General features: G+C 39.0%; 1 protein-coding gene across 3 annotated transcripts in view; it reads left to right on the top strand.

Moving 5' to 3' along the window:
• adamts9 (ADAM metallopeptidase with thrombospondin type 1 motif, 9) overlaps positions 1-24,751 on the top strand; it is a 189,246-nt gene that overhangs the window by 78,652 nt on the left and 85,843 nt on the right. For all 3 annotated transcript variants that reach the window (XM_048606233.1, XM_048606234.1, XM_048606232.1), the window contains exons 17-25: positions 6,194-6,360; positions 6,459-6,588; positions 6,755-6,881; positions 8,106-8,316; positions 12,854-13,018; positions 15,875-16,039; positions 21,970-22,089; positions 22,349-22,456; positions 22,667-22,834. In XM_048606233.1, the coding sequence (XP_048462190.1) occupies positions 6,194-6,360; positions 6,459-6,588; positions 6,755-6,881; positions 8,106-8,316; positions 12,854-13,018; positions 15,875-16,039; positions 21,970-22,089; positions 22,349-22,456; positions 22,667-22,834 (1,361 nt within the window). The remainder of the gene's footprint in view (positions 1-6,193; positions 6,361-6,458; positions 6,589-6,754; positions 6,882-8,105; positions 8,317-12,853; positions 13,019-15,874; positions 16,040-21,969; positions 22,090-22,348; positions 22,457-22,666; positions 22,835-24,751) is intronic.

Raw genomic sequence — 24,751 nt, 5'->3', positions numbered from 1 at the left:
CTTCTGAAGAAGGGTCTAGGCCCGAAACGTCAGCCTTCCTGCTCCTCTGATGCTGCTTGGCCTGCTGTGTTCATCCAGCTCTACACCTCGTTATCTCATTAGTAAGCAAGATATTGCTCTATAAATGCCACTTACTATCATTATAGATGACACCTTCTGTCACTTTGATGATCAAGAGCGAACTGATGGGGTGATAATGACTAGATAGGCTTTGTCCCCCTTTTGTGAACAGGACATACCTGAGCAGTTTTCCACTTTGTTGGGTAGATGCCAATGTTAAATTTTCAACAATTTAATGAGAATTGTAGCTAGTTATGAGCACAAGATCGCTTCATGTCAACACAATGCTTTAAAATTGTATCATGGAAACTTGAAATTGTTATTATGAATCTGTTGAAGTTTAAGTGTCAGTTGCTTAAGTAGTTACTAAATTACAATGCATGAAGTGATTTATATGAAATTTCCATGCAGGAATTTGTAAGCATAACGAAGGAAACAAGTCTAATTAAGAAAATGGCAATTTGTGAAGAATAAAACAATCCTTTCTTTCCTGGGTCAAAATGCTGTAAAATATAAAAGAGGCAATAACTGATGAGTTGTGCAAATGAAACATATTTTGTGAAAATGATCTCAAAGAAAAGCAAGCATTGAATAGGGCACAGTAGACCAAGCTGGAGAAGAAGCAAGACAATGGTGAAAGCAAACAAACAGGAAAGGAGCACTTTACAATTTGATCAAGGAAGACACTACTGGTGGTGATTCCTTCATTGACCCAGATTTTGCAGACCATGTGACCCTATTTGATTCCATTGACAGTAATGATTGTCATTTGTGATTTTTGGAATTAACATGGAAGAAGTCAGACGCTTAGGATTTAAAGTAATCTGGAAGAAAACAGGAGTCTACTCACTTGGTGACTCTATACTGCATCTGCAAGACCATGAGCCATTTTGTTTATTTGAGATCACTGATCCATGAGCTCTTCCTTTCTGCCATTTTGTATGGGCAGCTGGTCGATGGGATATAAATAAAATCCTAGTATTATAGTAAACTGGGACTAAAACTGATCATGTCAGGTGGGTACACTGTCTTGTTTGTGCCCACCTCCCTCCATGCTGCCTGATGTCAACTCCCAATTTAAACACCTCCCTGAATTTAAGATCATTGCTCTATTAAATAAATCAAACCAAAAAGACTAAAAAACGTAATAAAATTTGTATTAAATATTCAAATTATGTTTTTGTACAAATAGGATCGGGAAATCATGCGAGTTAAGCAGTAATTTTATGCACATGGACAGTTGTACATCTTGTGCATCTACACAGGATGCATTTGCACTGATCATGAATCTTATAGCTCTTACCCTGTTTTTTTTAGCCCTGACTAACTTTCGCACTGAGTTACAGGCTGCCATCCTTTGTGTTGGTCACATTGCTTTTTTAGTGCTCAAAGTGTTAAGTGCTCAGTTACACGCTGCCACTGTCTTTAGTTCCACTTGCTTCCAGTTCTGTCACTGTTGCTGACTCTGTCACTATTTCTGTGGTCCTTGCCTCTGCCTCTATCTCGGCCTGCATCTTACCAATGTAATTGCATTGTCTTGCAGCTCTATAGCTCTGGCTTGACATCTTTATCAATTGAAAGAATTTCACTTCCTCAAAGTAAAACTGACTCGCAACTTCAACAAGCCTTCATGCAGATCTGTCCCCAGTTTTCTCTCAGCACAAATGGGAGGTGGCATTTAATGCCAAAAAATACCATGTCATTTAACTCCCAACAAAAAAGATCCACAAGCGGATAGTGTTACATTCTGTAATCAAATTCTCCATGACTGGGGATAGGCCTTGTAAATGATCTTTGATAGGGATTCCACATTTTGCTGAAAATGTCCAAAGCAAAGAGGTTTCTTGGATTTCTGGACATAAGACGAAAGAGCAGAAGTAGGCCATTCAGCCCATTGATTCTCCTCCACCACTCAATGAGATCATGACTGATTTGATCATTCTCAACTCATTTTCGTGCTTTTTCACCATAACCTCTGATTCTCTTACTGATTAAGAACCTGTCTATCTGAGCTTTGAATATACCTAATAACACAGTTGTACAGCCTTCTGCAATAATAAATTCCAGCGATTCACAACCTTCTGAGAGAAGAAACTCCTCCTCATCTATGTTTTAAATATGCAACTGCTTTTTCTGAGATTATGCCCTCTGGCCCTAGACTCCACAACAAGGGAAAATAACCTTACTGCATCTCTCCTGTCAAGCCCTCTGAGAATCTCATTGTGATTCAATGTGGTTTCCTTTCATTCTTCTAAATTTTAATGAGAACAACTTACTCAATTTCTCTCCATAAGACAGTCCCTCTATGCTTGTGATACACCCAGGGGACTGACTGCAATGCCAGTATACCTTTCCTTAGATAAGGGGATCAAAACCGTGCACAGTATTCCAGCTGTGGACTGACTTGTGCCTTGTACAGTTTTAGCAGAACTTTCCTTTTTTTATACTCCATTCCCTGTGAAATAAAGACCAACATTCAGTTTGCTTTGTCTATTTCCTGCTGAATGTCTATGCTAGTTTTTTGTGATTTGTGCATGAGGACTTCCAAATTCTTCTGTGCTGGAGCTTTCTGCAGTCTTTCTCCATTTAAATATTATGCAGCTTCTCAGTTCTTCTTGCCAAAGTGCATCATATCACATTTCTCCTCAGTTTTTACTGACTTGCTTATCCCATCTATATCCTTCTGCAGGCTCTCTAGGTTATACTCACCACTTGATTCCCTACCTACTTTTCTGTCATCCAGGAACTTGGCTATAGTGCCTTTCCTCATTCATATCACTAGCTACACTTTTTGCCATCTTTAAATGCCCTCCTGATCCCCACTCTCTGTCTTCTATTAGGTAGCCAGCCCTCTAAATGCAAATCATCATTATCCACAAAGGATAGGGATATAAACTTCCCATGGATACCAAAAACACAGATCTGCACATACATCACACATACTGCAAAGGATTGTGATTGGTTTACTGAGGCACACTGGATGAGTCAATGGGAAACTAAAAAGCTGGGGCCTGGGACCAACCTCACAAGTATGGGGATCCATGGGGGGAAATCAGTGAATTATGAGTGTTTACTTCATCCAATGCATTGGGTTCTTACTAAGTAACAAGACATGTACCTTATCAATTTTTTTTTGGGAAATTCAAATACATTGCATCTACTGCTTCCCTTTTGTCTACCCACTTGTTATGTCCTCAGACAATTCTAATAAGTTAGTCAGGCCTGATTTCCCCTTCATGAAACCATACTGACTCTTCTTGATCATATTATGCATTTCTGAATGCTATTCTATTACATCCTTTACAATGGACTCTAACATTTTCCCAGTGACAATGATAAGTTTATAGTTACCTTTTCTTTGTCTCCTTCCCTTTCTAAATAAAGGTAGAGAATCTTTGATATTGCAACAAACGTATTTGTTTGTCCAGTCCTGTGTAAGATCTTTGTTGGGTGAGAGAAGTAATTCAGATTGAAGTGATCCAAGAAACGCTGCACAATTCCACACAAATCCATTTGTTAAATAAACTGGTGTCACATCCTTGATTATCCTTGACCACAAATGAAGCCCATTAAGGCAGCTATTTCATGCTATATGGATTACCTGAAGCTGCTTATTCATTTTGATTCCACCTGGTTGTGCAACTGGGATTCTCCATCTTGGCTTAATTCAGGATAAAAGTGGAAAGCGTCATGGGTCACCAGTTTCTTGCTCAACAGCAATGAATAGAAATGCAGCAAAAAGCAAGTACTTCTGTTTCATTGCTAATGGTGTAAGCTTTTAAGAATTGCTCAGGGGCTGGATTTTCTGCTCCCCCACTGGCCGGTTGGAGGCTGGTGTCACGTCAAACCTAGCAGGTGCTTCCCCTCCTCCCCAACAACGCTAAAATATCTGAATGGTTACATGAAGCAAGGGAGGTGACAAGTGGCTGGCTGACTCGTGGGCCTATTAAAGCCCTAAGGGGTCATTTCACCCTGGCTGGTATTTTGCTTATGGTGGGGAGAGGCCCATACCAAGCAGGAAGCCCATCAGCTTTAACTACACAACAGGCGTTGGGCCAGATTTACCTCCATTGGAGACCTCACCAAAGTCTTTTCACATCTCACCTTCACTGTGGCCTCTTGAACTGGATCTCACATGCCTCAAATCACCTCCCACTTCCCCATTTACCATTTCCCTTGGCCCCCAGTTCGGGACTTGTCTACCTGTCAATGGATCCTCAGCATTAGACACTGGAAAGGCAGGACTTGCATCTACGGTGGGGTTGGAAGTTTCATCTCAGGGCGATTAATGCTGCTCACATTATTCAATCTTGTGCAGCAGCCATCAGGATTGTGGTAAGTTTCCCACCAACCTTTTAGACAGTAGCTCCAGGGAGACAAACAGGAGACTGGAGGAACACAGTAAGCAAGGCAGCACCTGGGAAAAGGAGAAGCCAACGTTTTGGGTATTACCCTTCTTCATGAGGTACTGAAAGAGGGTAATACCTGAAATGTTGACTTCTCCTTTGCCACCTGACCTGCTGTGTTCTTCCAGCCCCCTGTTTGTCGACCTTGGATTCCAGCATCTGCAGTTTTTTTGTCTCTAAATAGGTCCAGGAACCCTTGCAAATTCTGTAATATTCAAGTGAAATATTCTGTAATGCTTTTGTTGAAAAATGTTATGATCCAACTATATTTTTGAGAAGAGAAAACAAAAGCAGAATAGGGCCAGGACACTGACATCAGTGCCCTGTGAAACTGCATTTTCTTCTCTTACTTTGTTGGAAAGCAAATAGAAGAACTTCATGGATTTTCTTGCAAAGTTTAATCATCTCTGGCCCACAGTTAAACACGACATTACACCGATTTATTGTTTAAATCATTATAAATCCATTTATTTTCACAGATTCATCCCTGTCGGGCAATCATCAAAGCAATTTAACACCTATACTCATCTTGTTTGCTCATTTAGCCAATACATTTAAATTAAAACTTGCTATAAAAATCTATAAAGTACCATACTCTCAACTGTACTAGATCATAAATCACATTGTATAACATTGAAAGTGAATGACTATGGAGCAATAGCTCCAGTAATTAACAAATCTGAGTGTTCAGTTTTCACCGAGGTTTGAACATAACAGAATCAATGATATTATTTTAGCCCATTTGTAATTTGTAAGCGCAGAAATTATATTAGTCAACCAACATGCAATGTTTTAAGTTCATCAAATGACCTGGTTATTCTGATAATTTATAAAACTAAACAAATAAACACAGTATGCCTACTTATTGGAAAATAATCATCTAAACAAAAGATGTGATAAACATGAACAATCTTTGTGGATTTAAGTATGACAGTATAAAAACATCCGTTTTACACTTTTAGTTGTAAAATGTAATAACTTGTTATGGTAAGCACAGTAACAACTATTTAGCAGTTTGAAGGGAATGTGACATGCCATCATTATTAAAGGCGTAAAGCTCTGAGTTTTTTTCCTCTCTTCCTTGAACCTGTTGGCTGAAGTGATGTCAGTGACTTGAACAATTGCATTCAGGTTATAAAGTCCAGGAACATTTACTTCCTTTCTGTTCAGAAGTGGCTTACTTCATTATGTAACAACCTTAACTTTGTGCACTGTTAAAATCATGTGTTCAAATGTTATAGCTTCTTCAGCTTCCTCAGACACAATTATCACTATTAGGACAAACATTAAACCTTCTTCCTGCACATCAGTAGTTCTATTTCTGTTTCTCTTTTATTGTTTAGATGAAAGAGATTTAATTATATAGCAATGAATGAAATAGTAGGGTTCAAACTTAGGAAATTAGCTGAAAAATCACATTAGTGTGAAGTTGTGTGATGTGTTACTGATTCACAGGAAACTGCTTTCTAGGACAAAGCTTTAAATTCCCACAGGACTTGTCAGTGATTTGCCCCTTCTTTAGTTAAGGTGAATGTGTAGGTGGGAAATAGCAGACAGGAAGCTATTTAATTATATCTCACGTTTCCATACCATACAAAACTGAGTAGCTTGTGAAAATTTGTATAAAATGCATTAGGCTCATATATCAACATAGTATTTATGGAGCTTTGAGATCATTTGTAAGTTATGTACAGACATTTGTATTCTCATTGCATTTCATTTTGCAGCTTTGGCTAACAGTCAAGAAGAATTCCTTTTAAATGGAGATTTTGTGGTCAGCATGTTTAAAAGGGAAATTAAAGTTAGAGGAGCTGTAATTGAGTATAGTGGCTCTGATAATGGAGTGGAAAGAATCAACTGTACTGATCGGATTGAGGAAGAACTGATAGTTCAGGTAAATCAACATACATGGTTAAATTCTGTGTATTATATTGTCTTTTGCTATACACTTTCACAAATAATTGAACAGTTTGTTTTTATGCTATATTCAAGGTTTTGTCTGTGGGAAATCTATACAATCCTGATGTGCGTTACTCATTCAACATTCCCATTGAAGATAAAGTACAACGATTTTTTTGGGATCAGTTTGGTCCTTGGCAAGATTGCAACAGACTTTGTCAAGGTAAAGTATATTGTAATTCACTCTTAAATAATCAAAGCATTTATTCCAATTTGTACAGTTTGTTGCTTGTTGATTGTTTTGAATTATGTTCCAGGAGATAATTTTAACTTATTTGCTGTTTTCCCAATTTATCATTGTTCTCTAACATGACATCTTATTTCACCAGGCGAAAGGAAGAGAAAACCTATTTGTACCAGAGAAAGTGATCGGCTCGTAGTGTCTGATCAGAGATGTGATCAAATTCCACAGCCAGCTCCATTAACTGAATCCTGCAACACAGACTGTGAAATACGGTGCGTACATTTCAAGAATTGTCTTCCTCTCAAAATTATTTTCGTGGTGATTATGAGATGACTTCTAATTTTCCTTATTAAAATAATATTAACACTATTGTATGTTCTATTTATTCACTCATGGGATGTAAACATCACTGGCTATATCTGTCCATTAATTGGTCTACTACAGTCCTCAGTATGTCTAAGGGAGGGTAGGTTGGCTGATACTTTACCCGCCGGCTCTATTATGGAGGACTGCTCCAGTCTAAGCATGAAACTGGTTGGCTAGCCACCAGTGGGCGGGGTTTAAAATTCTTGCATGAATTCAGTTTCCACATATTGCTGATGACACCCCTCCTCCAGACTTCTCCACTAACCTGAGTTGTCAGATTGCTTGTTCAACATCCACTTTCATATGGGCTGCCATTTTCATATTCGCCACAAAATTTATACACTCACCACCAGCCCTCCAAGAGCCTACGTTTCCTTTCACTTTGCATTTTTTTTCTTGCATCTGTCATGAAACGAATCTTGTCTAAAACAGGTGAGAACCTTATGAAAATACTCAAATCACAGTCTTGACTTGTTAATTGTGACTAAATGTAGACAGGCAATGTTTGTCACGATGTCTAGAATCCCCAGCACACTTCGCATTTGAAATGGAGTTGTAAATGTCTGGTAGGAAATGTAGCTATCAGTGTCCATTCTTACCAAAGAAATGTAATGATGTTGGTTGTCAGGACTCTGGGGAGGACAAATAACATGTTGTTTTAAACATTTAATCGGAAAAATGGTATCTCCAGAAGTGAGGCATCCCCTCCTGCCCACCCCTGTCCTCCTGGGTGGGTGCTTTGCCTTGATTCTGTGCTGAAGTCTCTGAATAGGACCTCAACCAACAGCCTGCTGCTGAGGAGATGAGCTGCCCCTCAGTGCTCATTGAAAATCATTTTCATGTGTGCTGTATCTGAAAATAAGAATTATCATTTAAAACACAGTGTACAGCTTTAGCGATAGATAAATATTGTAGGCAATTGTTTCCATCAGTTGCAAATGTGCAAAAATAATAAACAATGTACCATACAGCAGATAGCCAAAATAGTTTTAAAGATTTTTAGACGATCTCTTATGTCACTTGTCAGGTGGGACTTGAACCCACTGCGTGACATAAGTACATAACCAATTCAGTTCCAGCCTAGACTGTTCCAAGCTAATTAATGTATTATGCTGTTTACTCTCAAACAGATGGCATGTTGCCAGAAAAAGTGAATGCACAGCCCAATGTGGACCTGGCTATCGAACTTTGGATATTTACTGTGCAAAATATAGTAGATCGGAAGGAAAGACTGAAAAAATAGATGAAACATACTGCAGCTATCAACCAAAGCCAGATAATAAGGAAGTGTGTCATGGAGATTGCAATGTAGGAGGGTGGCAATATTCATCTTGGTCAGAGGTAAGCTACTTCCTGAAATGCACTCAATAAAGAATAGCTATAATGATTCTATAATAATTTGATGGAAAATATAATTACATTTAATCTTTTGATATTAATAGACACTGGAAACTGCATTTTGATGGAGAGCCATGTTTCCAATAATGTTCCAGAACATTTTTGACTTAGTTTTCTAACACCCATGAGCAGATAATTCATCTCAAACATGTCATTGAGTTGCTCGTGTTTGATAATTTCATTATTTGAAATTGCCATCCAGTTCTCATTATTCAAAGGAAAGCAAGTTGAACACTTTTCATAAATCAATTGCTCCATAAAGAAGTTAAATTTATGCAAGTAAAATGTGAATTTTAATCAGCATTTGTGTTTTGCAACAAAAGCATAATTGTACAATGTGTATGCTACTACCCTGCTCATCAGTACACATTTGTTATTTTGATAAATTAAGACAAAAGCACCATTAGTAGGTTTCAGTTGACTTTTTGATGTGGTTTCTTAAGCTTAACCTTGTTTTGAGAACAGGTCATTTATGTTTAAAGCATTTTACTGAAGTTTGTTGATGCACATTTTACCTAATTTCCAAATAACTAATGTTGATAGTGTAGATTAAATTATCAGCTTCTGAAATGCAGATTCACTGGAAAATTATGAACATAAAATTATGAACAACAAATTCATAATTCTTTATAGGATATGGGCATTGTTGGCAAAGCCAACATTTATTGCCATCCTCAATTACCCTTGAAAAGATGTGGAGATGCCGGTGTTGGACTGGGGTGGACAAAGTCAGAAGTCACACGACACCAAGTTATAGTCTAACAGGTTTACTTGAAATCTCAAGCTTTTGGAGTATAGCCCCTTTGTCAGGTAAAGTGAGAGAGCAGCACATAGACACAGAATTTATAATCAGAAAGATCAAGGGCAGAGACATCAAAAGATCATACAAATGGTGTGAGTGGAGTGTCAAATAATAAGTCACTGCAGGTGATCAAAAGTGTCAGATGGTGTGAGTAAATTGTCAACAGCTGAATAACAAGCAAAGGGATGACCTATAATCTGATTAATTGAGGCAGAGAGATAATTACAAAAAATTAAAATAAGGCGGTGCTGGAGACTAAACAAATGACTGGAATAACATGATAGGTATAAAAGTCACATGCCGAGGGTCTAACCAAAGTCATAAGTAATCCAAAACTGTACAAACTAGTTAAGGTAGAGAGATCATAACAATTTATCCAGGTGATTGTGTCAAAACGAGACAGTAAGGAAGATTTTACAGATATAGAACAGTGTGGTGGGGTCACACAGTGCGACATGAGCCAAAGATCACAGTTGAGGCCATCTTCATGGGTATGGAACTTGGCCATCAGTTTCTGCTCGGCGATTCTGCATCATTGCGTATCTCAAAGGCCACCTTGGAGGCCACTTACCTGAAGATCGGAGCATGAATGTCCTTGCATAGAATCCCTACAGCGTGGAAACAGGCCCTTCAGCCCAACAAGTCCACACTAGCCTTCCAAAGAACATCCCACCCAGACCTATGCCCCTACCCTTTCCCTCTAACCCTGCATTTTCCACAGCTAATACACCTAATCTACACATCCCTGAACACTACGGGCAATTTAGCATGGCCAATCCACTAGCCTGCATATCTTTGGACTGTGGGAGGAAACCGGAGCACCTAGAGGATACCCACACAGACACAGGGAAAATGTGCAAACTCCACACAGACAGTCGCCTGAGGGTGGAATCAAACCTGGGTCTCTGGCGCTGTGAGGCAGCAGTGCTAACCACTGAGCCACCGTGCCGCCCACTACTATCCAATGAACATGCCGAAGTGTTCCTCAACTGGGAGAGAACATCTTGGTTGTGTGCAGTGTCCATTCAACCATTATCATAGCGTCTGCATGGTCTCTTTGTCCTTTGTGACCTGACTAAACAATACCCCACACCAGAAGCATATAATCAGAAATATACCAAGAATAGAAATTGCCCAAAGCTGCCTCTTTCCATACATCTTCGATTAGATCTTTACATACAAGACTTTCTCCATGTTTCTCACGTGGAATTTGAATCCAAGAGAAGATTGGGTGTAGATTCAAAAGAAGAGTAACAATAATTCAAGTATTAGAGGTTTCTATGTACAGCTGCCTGTTCAGGTGAATAGCAATATTTGATGTTGTGCAAGATACTATTAATTATGTAATTATTTTGTCAACAAAATCAAGCATATTATTAATGTATGCATTTTTTTCTCTCTTTTTATTTTCCTCATGCACATTTTATAAATAATACTTAGATAAACGCCATTTTTGGGTATGGAGATCATGATGCATAATTATCCCATGCCCAGGCTCATTATGGCAGGCAGCACAATGGTTCCATTCTGCTGACTTACTTCAATGATCTGAGAGTACAGTTCAGCACAAAATATATTGCTGGCTATCTGACTGCTCAACAGGGACTGAACAGTATCAGTGGCTAGACAATGTACAGCTTGCCTGGATGTCTTAAAGGCAGTCCACACTATTTAAAGAGGAAATGCACTCATGAAAGAGAAGGTACTGAGATATTTTAGGAAGGCTTGGCTGAACAGTAAAGGGAGACAAATGAAACAAGATGCCAGAGAGAGGGATCTAGGTTTTGGATGTGGCATTGGAAGTTTTGTGATGCAGATGAAAAGGAGGAGTGAGGCCATGTTTTCAGTGAGGATGCCTTCAAGTCCCACACTGAGATGAGATGGAGCTGGGAACTGATAGCTAGGAAGGTCAATTCTGGGATTTGACCCAGAGGACCAAATTGTATAGCTGGAAAATATTCAGAGAACTCACACTAGTAGTCATGGCCATCTTCAAAGGTGATATGACATCCTTTGTCACTTTTTAGCAATCAGGACTCATAGTTAATGTTCAGAGGTTCAACCTTTCCTCTTACATTTGCTAATGTTACCAGGCTGACATCCACTTCTTGCTCCGTGTCTTCAGCTTTCAGCAATGACAGGTAAGTTACCCACACGTGCTGCAGTACACTCACTGATATTCTTCCCTCCATTGCTGAGCAGGGCACCTCATAATCACAGACAGCTACAAAGACCCAGTGAGAAAGAGACACACCTACCTCACCTCAGCCCTTTACAGGACACAGGACTCTGCATCATGTGGTGGCAGAGGCTATTATACCTAATGTCACTGAGAACCTTCAAGACTATGGCAGATACCTGTTTTTTGCATAATTTAAAATCCCTCATCATTCATCTTTTTAACTGGTATGAACTGCAAGCTGTGGATGGTGTGACTATGGGCTTCTTACTTTCCATTCGATTCCTCTTCCCTTACCCCATCTTATCCCCTCAGCAATATTGCTTTCCGATACCCAAGAACAGTCAGCTGACCCAGCAGTGCCCCCTCATCATGAAGGATGAGAGCTGCACCAGACCTCATTTCAGAATCACCCTCACCCAATTTGACACTTGCAGCCAACAACACAGATGCTTGCACTGCACAGTGTTTAGAGAGTAGTACAGAGTTGAGATCAATGCTTGGCACATCATTAGACATGAATGGGCTGCAGCCAGACCAAAGAGGAAAGGACAGTTCATGTGCCAGCTCACTCAAGGACGAGGTCACAGACGAGGTCTGCTGTAGAGGTCTCAGGTGTGAACTTTGATGGGGCAGTGTACAGTAAAATGCTGTTGAATATCTTCACGAAGACACTTGCTACATTTGGAGGCCTATCACAGACCCTCTTGTCAGTATTAAGGAGCATAGAGGAGTCCATTCCAAATTGGCACAGGGCTTTTTGCTCAACATTAAACCAAGAGCATGGAGGTAATGGCCAATTCCATGACAGCACTTGTGGACCCAAGGTTGGGAACCACACATTGGAATTGGTCCCAGCTCACACTCTCAGCTTCCACAGTAGTACAGACAGAAACTTCCTAACATCTCAGTGCTGCACTGAAAGTTCAGAGTGAGGTCATGAGTGTGATGTTTGTTGCTATGCAACCTCAGATTGATGACATGTAAGCTCAGACTGAGGCCCACACGGCTGTGGACGTCAATGCTCAAAGGGACTTTCAGGTTCTCCTCTCGGAAAATACCAGGATTATTGACATGTACCTCAGGTAATCCACCCATGCTGCAAGAAGTTGCATTCATATAACACCACTGCTCTGCCAGTGCTCCTGCTGTTGCCTGTCAGCCAATCAATCTATACTGCCACTGCCCCCACTGAGGGCGAGGCTGTGAACATGAGGTCCAAAGCTTCTTGAGGTCAGCTGGCAAGGCTAACTGCAGTCTCTGCCAGTGAGAGTCTTAAGCAATGATAGGATCTAATTCATGACCGGTGCATCCTTCACATGGGATGTTATTGCACCAAATATATCAGAACCATATGAGCACCAGGCTGTAATTTTATCATTTAAACAAACTGCAAAATTGTATTATCGTGATCTGATGGAATTCTTTTTGCTGCAGAACTACAATTAACTTTAGGAATTCACTACTAAGTTAATCTAATGTCTGTCTATTTGTGCAAGTGTTCAAAGAGTTGTGGCGGTGGTTCAAGAAGGCGGAATGCTGTTTGTGTCAATTCTATGGGGACTGTTCTCGGAGACAGTAAATGCAGTCAACAAGAAAAGATAACTGTCCAGCGATGCAATGAATATTCATGTCCTGTATGGAAAACAGGTGAATGGTCAGAGGTCAGTTGGATATTTTTCTTGATGTTTTCTTGGGAAAATTTGTTTGCAAAGTCTGCATTCTTTAATATTTTGTTCCAACTGAACTGCAACTTGATTTAGTAATGTAAGCCCACAATGTGGAATTTTCCTTTCTCATTCAACTGCTTACATTTGGAAAGATATATTTACCTTTGGGGTCCCCTGCTGGGCAGCTGTTGCATTGCATATTTGTAGTGTGTTGCACCTGCAGGGAAGATACTGGGCTGCATTTTGCCAACTTAGCTTTTAAAAGCAGGCAACCTTTTCTATCCCCACTGTCTAGAGGTGGAGGTAGCCTCCTCTCCTTTTTATCATCTGCAAGGTATATAATTAAGAATGCATATCTGGAATCTATGGTAAATTAAGAATAATTCATTATGTCCACTTTTGTGCCTTTCACCTTAGCAGCACTCTCACTTAGCCATTTTCTGCATTGAAAGTGCAGATTGCATGACGCCATCATGGCAGCCAGATCTCCCGCTGTGTACTTGCCTCCTGTGAGGTAATGAGTTATATGCACTGCTTGGTCTCCATTTGCCAGTTGGCTAATGACTGGTGGTTGACTTATTAATAAGTTCAATCAGCTTCCCAGCACTGCTGGCCACAGGTGGAACCCAAGACTTCTGAACTGCTTCTGTGAGTCTAAGAAACAGCCCCCTTACTTCTACTCTCCAGATCTGTCTCCAAATAGCATGAACTAACCACTTTGATTGGACTACAAGAACTGCCAGCAATAGCCTTCCTTTGGCTAGAAAGCTGGACAGAAAACAACAGTAGCTGAGACACCTCCAACCAGAAAGTCTTGTGATCTTAAGACTGACCTGATCAGTGGATGGGAGCAAATGAGAAACATCTGAGCAACATTAGCTTGGTATCCAGTTTCATCTTGATTTACACAGCCAGTACATTATTAGGTGATTAAGACAATGTGTGTGTAAGTGTCAATAGTATTTTTGATGCATTTTGTAAAACTGCTTTTTTGTTGTAACTGTTATAGTTAGCCTGGAAGTTACATGATCAATAGACCTGTAGGCCTATCATTTCTTATAGGCAGCCTTTATCACATAATTAAATGTAATATTTTAAGTAAAACTGTCTCTCACATTTTAACATAAACTTTAATTTTTTTAATAGGAAGCACAAACATAACTGAGATTGTAATGTCAATGAAAACAAATGAAACCCATTTTTCTTCTGTCAATTGGATTTCTCAAGCCATATTATAGTGGCAGTACGATGCAAAGACTGTATGATTCAAATGGAAATTCAATACCTTAGGGTCCCTTTTGTGTTAAACAATGCCTTGATGATCTTTGTTGGATTACAGAAGGGACAATGGAATATAAACCTTGCTCTTCTATGTACCTGATGACCATCCTCTTAATAAGACAAAACATAGGGTCACCCCCATTATACTGATGGTGTGCTTTGTCTGTGAGTACTGCACTCCTGTTATGATGGCACACTCTAAGTGTGAAAACAGATGAAATCAACATACTCCACAATTCCAAAAATTGTACCAACCTTTACGAAGGTTTAATTTTTTAAAAGTTTCATTTATTATTGTCAAATGTACTGAGATACAGTGAAAGGTATTGTACTGCATGCTAACCAGGTAAATGATACCTTACATAAGTACATCAGGGTAAATAGAACAGAATGAAGAATATAGTGTTACAGCTACAGAGAGGGTGCAGAGAAAATCAGCTCTAATATATGAGAGGTCCATTCATTAGTCTGATAACAGCAGGGAAGAAGCTGTTCTAGGGGTTAATGTTGATGTTATTATGGAAAAAGAAAAGTAATGCAACATTAATTTTGTTTAAAAGAACACTTAGATTTATATAAAGCCTTTCAAGACCTAAACTGTGTTCCAGCAAATGCAGTCCTTTTGAAAGTATATACTCTGTTGTGGGAAGTATAACAGCCAGTTTGCGCATATCTAACTTCCAACGTCAGCAAGGTGATAATACCCAGATAATTAGTTTCTGCAATGGTGATTGAGAGATAATGACTGGCCAGGACACCAAGGTCAACTTCTGCTGCTGTTGTTCAAAATAGTGCCAGGCAATATGTAAACCAACTTCAGAGGGCAATGAGGCCTTGGTTTAACATCTCAGTTAACAGATGGCTCCTCTGACAATAGTATTATGGTATTACGTTACAGTGTCAACTGAGAATGTTGTGCTCAAGCCCTAGAGTGAAATTTAAGACTATTACCTCCTGACTCAGAAGCAAGAGTGTGCTATCCTGTGACCCATGGTTAATAACATTTTTGTTTATTAAACTATCCAATCAAAAATATGTTTAAACAGTGGATCGTCTGCCCTACTACCTATGAGACAAACTAAAGGCACTTATATTGTTTTAGTAAATCTTCTCTGACTGTCAAAATGTCTGTCCTTACTTATGTTGGAACAGGTTTAGCTTTTCTCTGAGACTGTGTTTGTATCCAGATACCTTTTACTGCTGTAGATTATGTAAAATACAAATTAGAACAATGAAAACAGTTTGACATCAGTCATTCAAAAACTCCAAAGTGTTTAATGTTTATCAAGTGTTGCTTGAAGATGATTTTTAACCTTTACAATAGAGTGCAATAGAATGTGAGCAAATTGCTGGATATTTTAACTTTGTTTGGAACTGCAGTAAATTTGCTGAAATCCATAAACATTCACAGTGCATCTGTGTTTATATTTTTCACTGTATTTGCTTGTATAGAAAATCATTTCTGTACTGAAAGCTCTTGAAAAGCATGTTCAATCACTTATACATTCCAATGTAAAGATATGTTTAAGTCAGAAAATATATTAGTAGTCAAATTAATATCACTTATAGTGCTTAGTGACCTGTGGAAAGGGATACAAGCATCGTCAAACATGGTGTCAAGTTGGAGAAAAGCAATTAGATAATGGATTTTGTAACTCCGCAACTAAACCAGCATCAGCTCAAGCATGTCAACAGCAAGAGTGCGCAGCATGGCAAGTTGGTCCGTGGGGGCAGGTAAAACTTCAATCTTATTCATGCACTTTGTTCACATTTTCCAATTTAAATGTATTTTTACTGTCTTTTTCTTTTGGTGTGTTTTTATTTTGCACAGACTTTTGAACAATTGTCCTCTTGTGCAAGGAGAAAAATGATGGGTGAGGTATCTGCAGGATATACAGCAGATAGAGTATTAATGTAACTGGGAAAAAACAATTCACAGAACAGGGAAATTCATTCATTTCTGATTAGAGTTACAGCCCTTGCTAAGAGTTACTCTCACGAGTTGATAATGTCAACATGACACGTATAGATTTAACAAAGGCATATTTGCCTATTTTAAAAATCACAGAATAGTACAGCCAGAAATGGGCTAACTTACTCATAAATTTTACATCAACATGTTTCATACGAGCCAACCTGCCTAGTTGTACTCTTCATTATGACATATAGGATCCTGAGGAATCTTTACGGAGTAGATTTGGAGAGGATGATTCCTCTTATGGGATAGCCTAGACATAGGGGTCATTGTTGAAAAATGAGGGATCACCTATTTAAAACAGAAATTAGGTGATTTTTTTCCCTCAGAGGGTCTCAAATCTTTGGAACTTTTTCCTGAAAAGGCAGTGAATGCAGAGCATTTTTTTAAGACATGGAGACAGATTCATATCATCAAGAGGGTGAAAAGATTTAGGGTAACCAGGAATGAGGATTTGAGGTTATGATCAGTTCAGTCATGATCTTATTGAATGGCGGAGCAGGCTGGAGGAGCTGAATGACCAGCTGCTCTTTGTTTATACGTTCACCTCATTTTTCATTGCCGGTGACCCTTTTGCTTTAGAAACTAAATGCCATGTAACAGAATTTAACAACACTTTGTGGTAGTGAAACCTTCATTTTGACTTGCATCATGACAGATTTGTTTTCAAATCTTTTTATTATTTTCAGAGTTATTTTAAATTTCTACCACATCTTTAGCAATTTACCTCACCACAACTCTTCATAGTCTTGCAGATCTTGAAAAGTCACTCCATAACTTTCTCAGCTTGAATTAAAAAGATCTTTTAAAAAGTTAACATCTCACTCTGTTACATTACTGTTAAGACTGAGAAGGGAGGAGTGTATTGTCATTCTAGCCCCACAACTTCATGGTAAACAAAGAATATTATTCTCAAAATCTGATATGTCTACTCATATGTTTTCCTCTATAATAGACTTTAATCAAAAGATCCATCAATGAAGTTTCTTTAATGGACACATAATTATCGACTTAATCCAAAACATTCCTAAGTCAATATACGATGCAGAATTGGTTAACACACACAATGTGTGATATTAAAATATAAATGTTTACCTTTTGAAATAACCCAAACCGCTCTCCCTCACTCTCTCTCTTTTTCTCTTTCTCTCTCTCGCTCTCTCGCTCTCTCTCTCTCTCTCTCTCACACACACACACACACACACACACACACACACACGTGCAGAACTGGGGGCAATGGATTTCGTTCTGCAGAGATTCACTTTGAAAGGCAAAATACTTTTTGGCCAATGGTGGTCATTCATGAAGGCAGAAAAAGTAGTGAGTAGAATGTTTCAAAGTCTGTTGAGCTGGTGTTCTTGTCCATGTGGTCAAATCATTAATTATACACAGTTATCACTGGGATCATGGAAGATATTGTTTGCTCTGGAAATAAAACATAGAGAAGTTCTTTCAGTCACTCTTCCAGAGGAATAATCAGGTTTTGCACCAAATTCTCCACAAGACGGCTTCCAAAATAGGAAACACAAGCTAATCAGCTTGTTCTGTAGTAGGCTTTCTTTAGCTGAAAGATCTAAACACAAACTCCAAACCTGTCAAAACTGTTCAAACAGAACAGCCATAAAACCCAGTTGTAAAAATTTTCAGGTGTTTTCCTTGAAGTGAATTTAAGCAACCAGGACCAGCAATTATCTACAGTCATGTGACTTCCAAGGAATACTGTGAAAAATTTGTGTCTTTTCATTGACTGTCTAAAAATAGTCCAGACATCTTCAGAATGCTTCAAATTTGGGCTTGTAAAAAGTATCTTGTTAGAGTCCTTGCAGATTTTTCATTTTTTAAAAACTTCATTTATCAATTTTAGCTTAGAGCTGTGAACTGGAAACTGTGAGCTAATGATGACTTTTGAACTGTGGATAACAGCTTACGTTAAAAGGAAAACAGACCAAGCAAGCTTTTCTATATTTATGAGGCCAGGCCTGGAAGTTTATTGCTGATTGGTTCCTGATCAAAAGGTCTTGCAGATGATTTGTCACTGGGAAAGAGCATTATGTTTAAACAGATAGCAAAATTTGGCTATTAACAAAGTTAGTAAATGGGAATTGGTTCTAACAACTGGAAAAGACCTATTGCTGAACCAGATAATGAATATTGAATGGTAATTGGGACCTCGTGGAGGAGATGGTCAGTCTGTCAGTGAGTGCTGTCAGTTTGAATTAGGTTTTGGACTGTGTTTTCTGTGAAGATGAATCTGGCTATTGATGCTCCAGCATGAAGATCTAAAAGCTCCCTTCCTAACCTCCTGTGAGCAGCTCTTGGAAGCACAGAGAATAAAAAACTAAATTATAAGTAATTCTGCCTTCATCTGACTGAACTATATAGGTGACCCTGATCAACATCTTCCCAAAAATCAACAAAGATACCGTCATTTATGCCTGTGGAGCAACACATTATAAAAACCACTCAAATAACCTGGCCATTCGTTACTTTTTTTTGTCTATCCCTTAACTATATTGGTTTGTTTGCCTGTCATTTGTGTGCATGGGACTGGAAACAAAGCTGTACCTCAAGGATCTGTTTTGGGACCACTGCTGTTTGTCATTTTTATAAATGACCTGGATGAGAGCGTAGAAGGATGGGTTAGTAAATTTGCGGATGACACCAAAGTCGGTGGAGTTGTGGATAGTGCGGAAGGATGTTGCAGGTTACAGAGGGACATAGATAAGCTGCAGAGCTGGGCTGAGAGGTGGCAAATGGAGTTTAATGCGGAAAAGTGTGAGGTGATTCACTTTGGAAGGAGTAACAGGAATACAGAGTACTGGGCTAATGGTAAGATTCTTGGTAGTGTGGATGAGCAGAAAGATCTTGGTGTCCATGTGCATAGATCACTGAAAGTTGCCACCCAGGTTGATAGCATTGTTAAGAAGGCGTACAGTATGTTAGGTTTTATTAGTAGAGGGATTGAGTTTCGGAGCCATGAGGTCATGTTGCAGCTGTACAAAACTCTGGTGCGGCCGCACTTGGAGTATTGCGTACAGTTCTGGTCACCGCATTATAGGAAGGATGTGGAAGCATTGGAAAGGGTGCAGAGGAGATTTACCAGGATGTTGCCTGGTATGGAGGGAAGGTCTTATGAGGAAAGGCTGAGGATCTTGAGGCTGTTTTCGTTAGAGAGAAGAAGGTTAAGAGGTGACTTGATAGAGACATACAAGATGATCAGAGGATTAGATAGGGTGGACAGTGGGAGCCTTTTTCCTCAGATGGTGATGGCTAGCATGAGGGGACATAGCTTTAAATTGAGGGGTGATAGATATAGGACAGATGTCAGAGGTAGGTTCTTTACTCAGAGAGTAGTAAGGACGTGGAATGCCCTGCCTGCAAAAATAGTAGACTCGCCCACTTTAAGGGCATTTAAATGGTCATTGGATAATCATATGGATGATAATGGAATAGTTTAGGTTAGATGGGCTTCAGATTGGTTTCACAGGTCGGCGCAACATTGAGGGCCGAAGGGCCTGTACTGCGCTGTAATGTTCTATGTTCTATGTTCTATGTATTTGGGTTTATAGCATAGATGAATTAGATTACTTTGTTGTTTAATTTTGCTTGACTAAAGTTATTGTGTTGTTAATAAATTGCTACGTCTTTTGTTTAAGCTAAAACCAGTTTCAAGGATTGACTATTTGCAAAATCTGGGATTGGCTATTCAAAAATTCTGATTAGGAACCATTGGGGCCAATTTTGTGAGTCTTTGAAGGTTTTAATTTTACAGTATTGTGAATACAGAAGTAAGAAAGTTGATTTGGTTCAGCCATCTGTCTCCATGTTGTAATAGTCTTCACAACATTCCTCATTCTATTCGTGACTGTTAACCAATGGAAAAGTAGTGGTTTGAAGGTGCTAATTGAATAATAATATAATAAACATTGAAATTGCACTTTACTAGAATGCAGTTGAAGTTAGTCAGAAGAGAAGAAAGAAATGAACATATCTAGCCATTTTTGAAATGCATGTTGTGATTCATAAATAACACTGGAAACAATATTATGAAGATATTCTTTGCATTACAGCTGCTTTGGAAATAAAATTTGTTGTTGATACATAAGAGTTGGTTAATCATTTAATACTTTGATTAATCTAATACTTTACTAAATAAGCTGTGCTTTTAAATCATGCAACAAAAGGATTATTCAGCAACTTAATTGGTTTCTTCAAAACATTTCATTTTCATTTTTCTTGTTATATTCAAGGAAAAGATTTTTAAATTTCTATATATTGAAGGCATCAGGAATATGGCAGTGAGGGAGAGGATCAGCCTGAATCAAATTGAATGTTGGAGTAGGTTCAAAGGGCCCAATGGCCTCCTCCTGCTCCGAGTTTCTATGTTCCTTAATTACTAACCAATTGCATCCAGAATAATCAGCATTCACCCTACTTCTGTCATCAATGCCCAGACCTTGTAACATTTTATATCTCTTGTGCCAAAGTTTCAGCTTCACTGACCAGACAGGAATCTGGTAGAGCAGATTTCCCATCTTCTATTGATGTACCTAGTTTTTCATTTCACACTATCAGATTGCCGCCTAATTGGAAAAAATGATAACAACCGCTACCCCCCACCTCACGCACCTTGGCTCTCTCTCTACCTGTGTATTCAGGGTAGATTACGTTGCTGGGAGATTATACAGATCTGAGATGCCTTTGCCAGTGCATAAGGAATCAAATATTGCAAATTCAGAAAGATAAAACACATCGAATTTGGGATTTCCCTCTAACTTCAATTGACTTAGATCTTGCAATTAATTATAAGCTGTGATTTGAGAGGGCCATTATAAATATTTATAGTTCTGAAGAAGTCATACTGGAATCAAATATTTGACTGTTTCTTTCTTCACAAATGCTGCCTCATGTGCTGAGTTTCTCCAGCATTTCCTATGTTTGCTTCAGATTTCCTGCATCTGCAGTATTTTGCTTTTGTAAAGGTTTATTATACTGATACAGGTACAAATAGGTTTTCCCTAGTTTTGCAGCATCAGCTGACATGCTGGCTTGATAGTATATATCTGCTTTTGGCCTATTTTGAGGGGTCTGCTGGAGACAGAGTGACATTTAGCCACCAGCCAGTGGCAGGTAGCCAATTAGGCCAGTGAAAGTGTCTAATGAAGGCTCTTTTCTTATACTATCTATAATTTTCCAGACATCATACAGGCTGAGGCCAAAGTCTGTCAGATGGATTAAGGTGGCCACCCAGTGGTAGGTTTTCCCTCCACAATGTAGTTCTGACCACATTTTATTTTTCAAGTTTGTACAGGCTTTAGGTGACACCTTCATCTTAAAGCAACTTCTCTGTCTCCACCTAAATAAACAGTGCCCAGCTTTGCCAGAGCTGCTAATAATCAGAGTGTCAGCATTCTGGCTTTCCTAGAGTCAGTCCACTGTCCTTAGCTGGACTGGACTCCTGCCTTCTCCATAATCTCTGTCAGGGTTTTGTCAACAGCATTTCCATGTTACCAACCCCCATTTCATTCTGTTGGTAGGAGCAGGAATCTTATAATAAAAATCTGGCCCACACATTTCACTCTCTGACTTAGATAGGACTTTGTTTTCTAAATAGTTAAATAATATGCTACCTTTTTAAGTTTTAATTTTATTGCGATCCGGGAGAATTAACAACATACCGTCTTTATAGTGCACAGCGACATGTGGGACTGGCTATCAAATGCGAGCAGTAAGATGCATTGCAGGCTCGTATGGCACTGTGGTCAATGATAATGAATGTAATGCTGCCACCAGGCCTACAGATACTCAGGTAATTATTACGAACATCTTCAAAAAGTCAAACTAAACTGTTCTTTTGGTTCATTACTGTTTTTGTTATTCTGTATAAATTGGTCAGTGCAACTGAGAATTGAAAACATTTGTTGTAGTTGAAGTCCTTTGAGTTGATTCTAGAGGATTTGAAGAATACAAGCTTATTTTCCTCCTTAGCTAATTACTTACATTTTCTCAAAATGTTTAAAAGATTTGAAAGCACCTGTTTATTTTTAACCCTATGTTTTACATTGTAGGACTGTGATTTAGCTTCATGCCCTGATATGCATCCAGGAAGAAGAGAAGAGAGAATCCCCAATCATATGACCTACAGAACTGAATGGAGATTTGGATCCTGGACACCAGTACACAGATTTAATTTTAATATTGTCATTAAATAATATTTATCTAAATGATGAAGAAAATTGATTAAAGCATTGAATAACTCGTGATTTAGTGCCAGAATAAAATTAAAAGTCGATGTCACTTGCACTTTTCAATCATTTTGCATCAAATTTTATTTTCAAATAACGAATAATTCTATTAAAACATTTATAACTATTCTTATCCAACAGTGTTCTGCCACCTGTGGGAAAGGTACTAAGGAACGCTATGTTAGCTGCCGCGATCTCCAAGGTGGAGTGGCTGATGAATCAGCTTGCTCACATCTGTCAAAGCCACCATCTAGAGAAGAGTGTATTGTCATCCCATGTGGACGCTGGAAGACTCATGAGTGGACTCAGGTTAGAAATAATGGCTTCCCTCATATCACGGCTGCAAATCCACATACAGGAAGCAACGTATTTTATGCACTTGTGACTCTGGTAAAATAAAGTTCTGCTTCATTTAGATTCCAATTTTTGAAGGACATAAGTCATTGAGTGCAACAACAAATATGGTCAAAATCCACAGAGCACAGTTGAATGTTTTGATTAATGCCTGTGTATCTTCAACAACACTTACCTTGTAACTATATAGTGTGTTGCACTGAGCTACATGCAAACAATAAAATGACATGTCTGCTTCTGGAAAACAATGCAACGACTGCAATACACTGTCTTAATCCAAGAACACTTTCACAGTTAGTTTCACAGTTCTATTTTTCTGTGTTTGATTTTCCATAAATTTAACCTTTGATTAACATAGAGGGTGTTGGAGAAACTCAAAAGGTCTGGCAGCATCTATGGAAAAAGAAACAGAGGTAAAGGTTTTGTATCTGATATGAATCTTTCTCGGCAGCATTCCAGCATTCAGGATTCTCTATATTTGCTTCATATTTCCAGCAGCCACAGTATTTTGCTTAAATTTTGATTAGTTTGTGTGGCTGACTTTCTGTAAGGAACTTCTGTATTTTAATTACTATAATTTTGGCACTGCAATCCAGAGTAGAGGGTGTGAATACAAACCTCACCTGGAGCAGCTTTTATTGACATGGAACAGCAGGACAAAGATAAAGAGCATTTTGGAGCAAAATTGTCTTTCTTGGAAATAAAACAGTTTATGGGAATTGAGAAATGTCCAGTCTCGGGGAACTTTCTCAATTTTCAACAGAAATCCTTCAAATATTCAACGTGTGAGGAAGCATCTGTGGAGAGAGAAATGGAGCTTAAAGAAAATGCTGCTGAGAAGAACAGAGGATTAAGCAGCAAAAACAACAAGTCTCGTTGCTGGGTTTCTTGGGCAGAGTTGAGTGAGTATTAAATGGACTCCTAGCGGTGGTAGGCCTGGAGTGTGGACTGTTGGTGGTGTCAGACAGCAGCAGAGCCAGAGTCTCCTGGGGCATCAGTGTCATCAGTGCTGTTCCTGGAGTGGGACTCCTTGAAGACTGGAACACCTTGCAGAGACCTTGCAGAAGCCCTGAAACTGTGCTTGAGACCCAATTTGACCAGAAGATGAACGCAAAATGGCACCAGCTTGTGGTGACAAAACACTTTTCACTGTCTTATCAAGATATGTGACAATAAAATCAAATAATTGAATAATAATTCAAAAAGTGTCTCACTATTTCTTGGTAAGTTTATATAAATCAAAATCTCCACTATTCCATCCAGCTGCCCACAACAAAAAAAGATATATATATCCTTTGCAAATGTAACATTGAATTTTTATTTTGAAGTTGTTACCTATCAGATTTGCAAAAGTATCAGCGCAAATATCCAATCAAAAGCTCTTTCAGCTCATGAAAGCATATATTAAATCAAATAATCAGGAAATGTCAGAGCACTGAAATGAATTATTATATGGGAATTAGAAATGAGCATCTAATCCCTCTATTCTCTAGCAGTTATCCAATTCTATTATGAAATAATTCATGGACTGGTCCTCGACAGTGATTGTGAGACAACAAGGTGCAGGGCTGGATGAACACAGCAGGCCAAGCAGCATCATAGGAGCAGAGAGGCTGACGTTTCAGGCCTAGACCCTTCATCAGAAAAGGGGGAGGGGAAGGGGTTTCCGAAATAAATAGGGAGAGAGTGGGAGGCGGATAGAAGATGAATAGAGGAGAGGATAGATGGAGAGGAAACAAACAGGTCGAAGAGGCGGGGATGGGGCCAGTAAAGGTGAGTGTAGGTGGGGAGTTAGGAAGGGGATAGGTCAGTCCAGGGAGGACGGACAGGTCAAGGGGGCGGGATGAGGTTGGTCGGTAGGAGATGGAGGTG

Source organism: Rhincodon typus, chromosome 16 (genome assembly GCF_021869965.1).
Source record: "Rhincodon typus isolate 14 chromosome 16, sRhiTyp1.1, whole genome shotgun sequence".
NCBI lineage: Eukaryota > Metazoa > Chordata > Chondrichthyes > Orectolobiformes > Rhincodontidae > Rhincodon > Rhincodon typus.
Note: the sequence above shows the minus strand (reverse complement) of the source record. Positions and strands in the feature narration are given on the sequence as shown.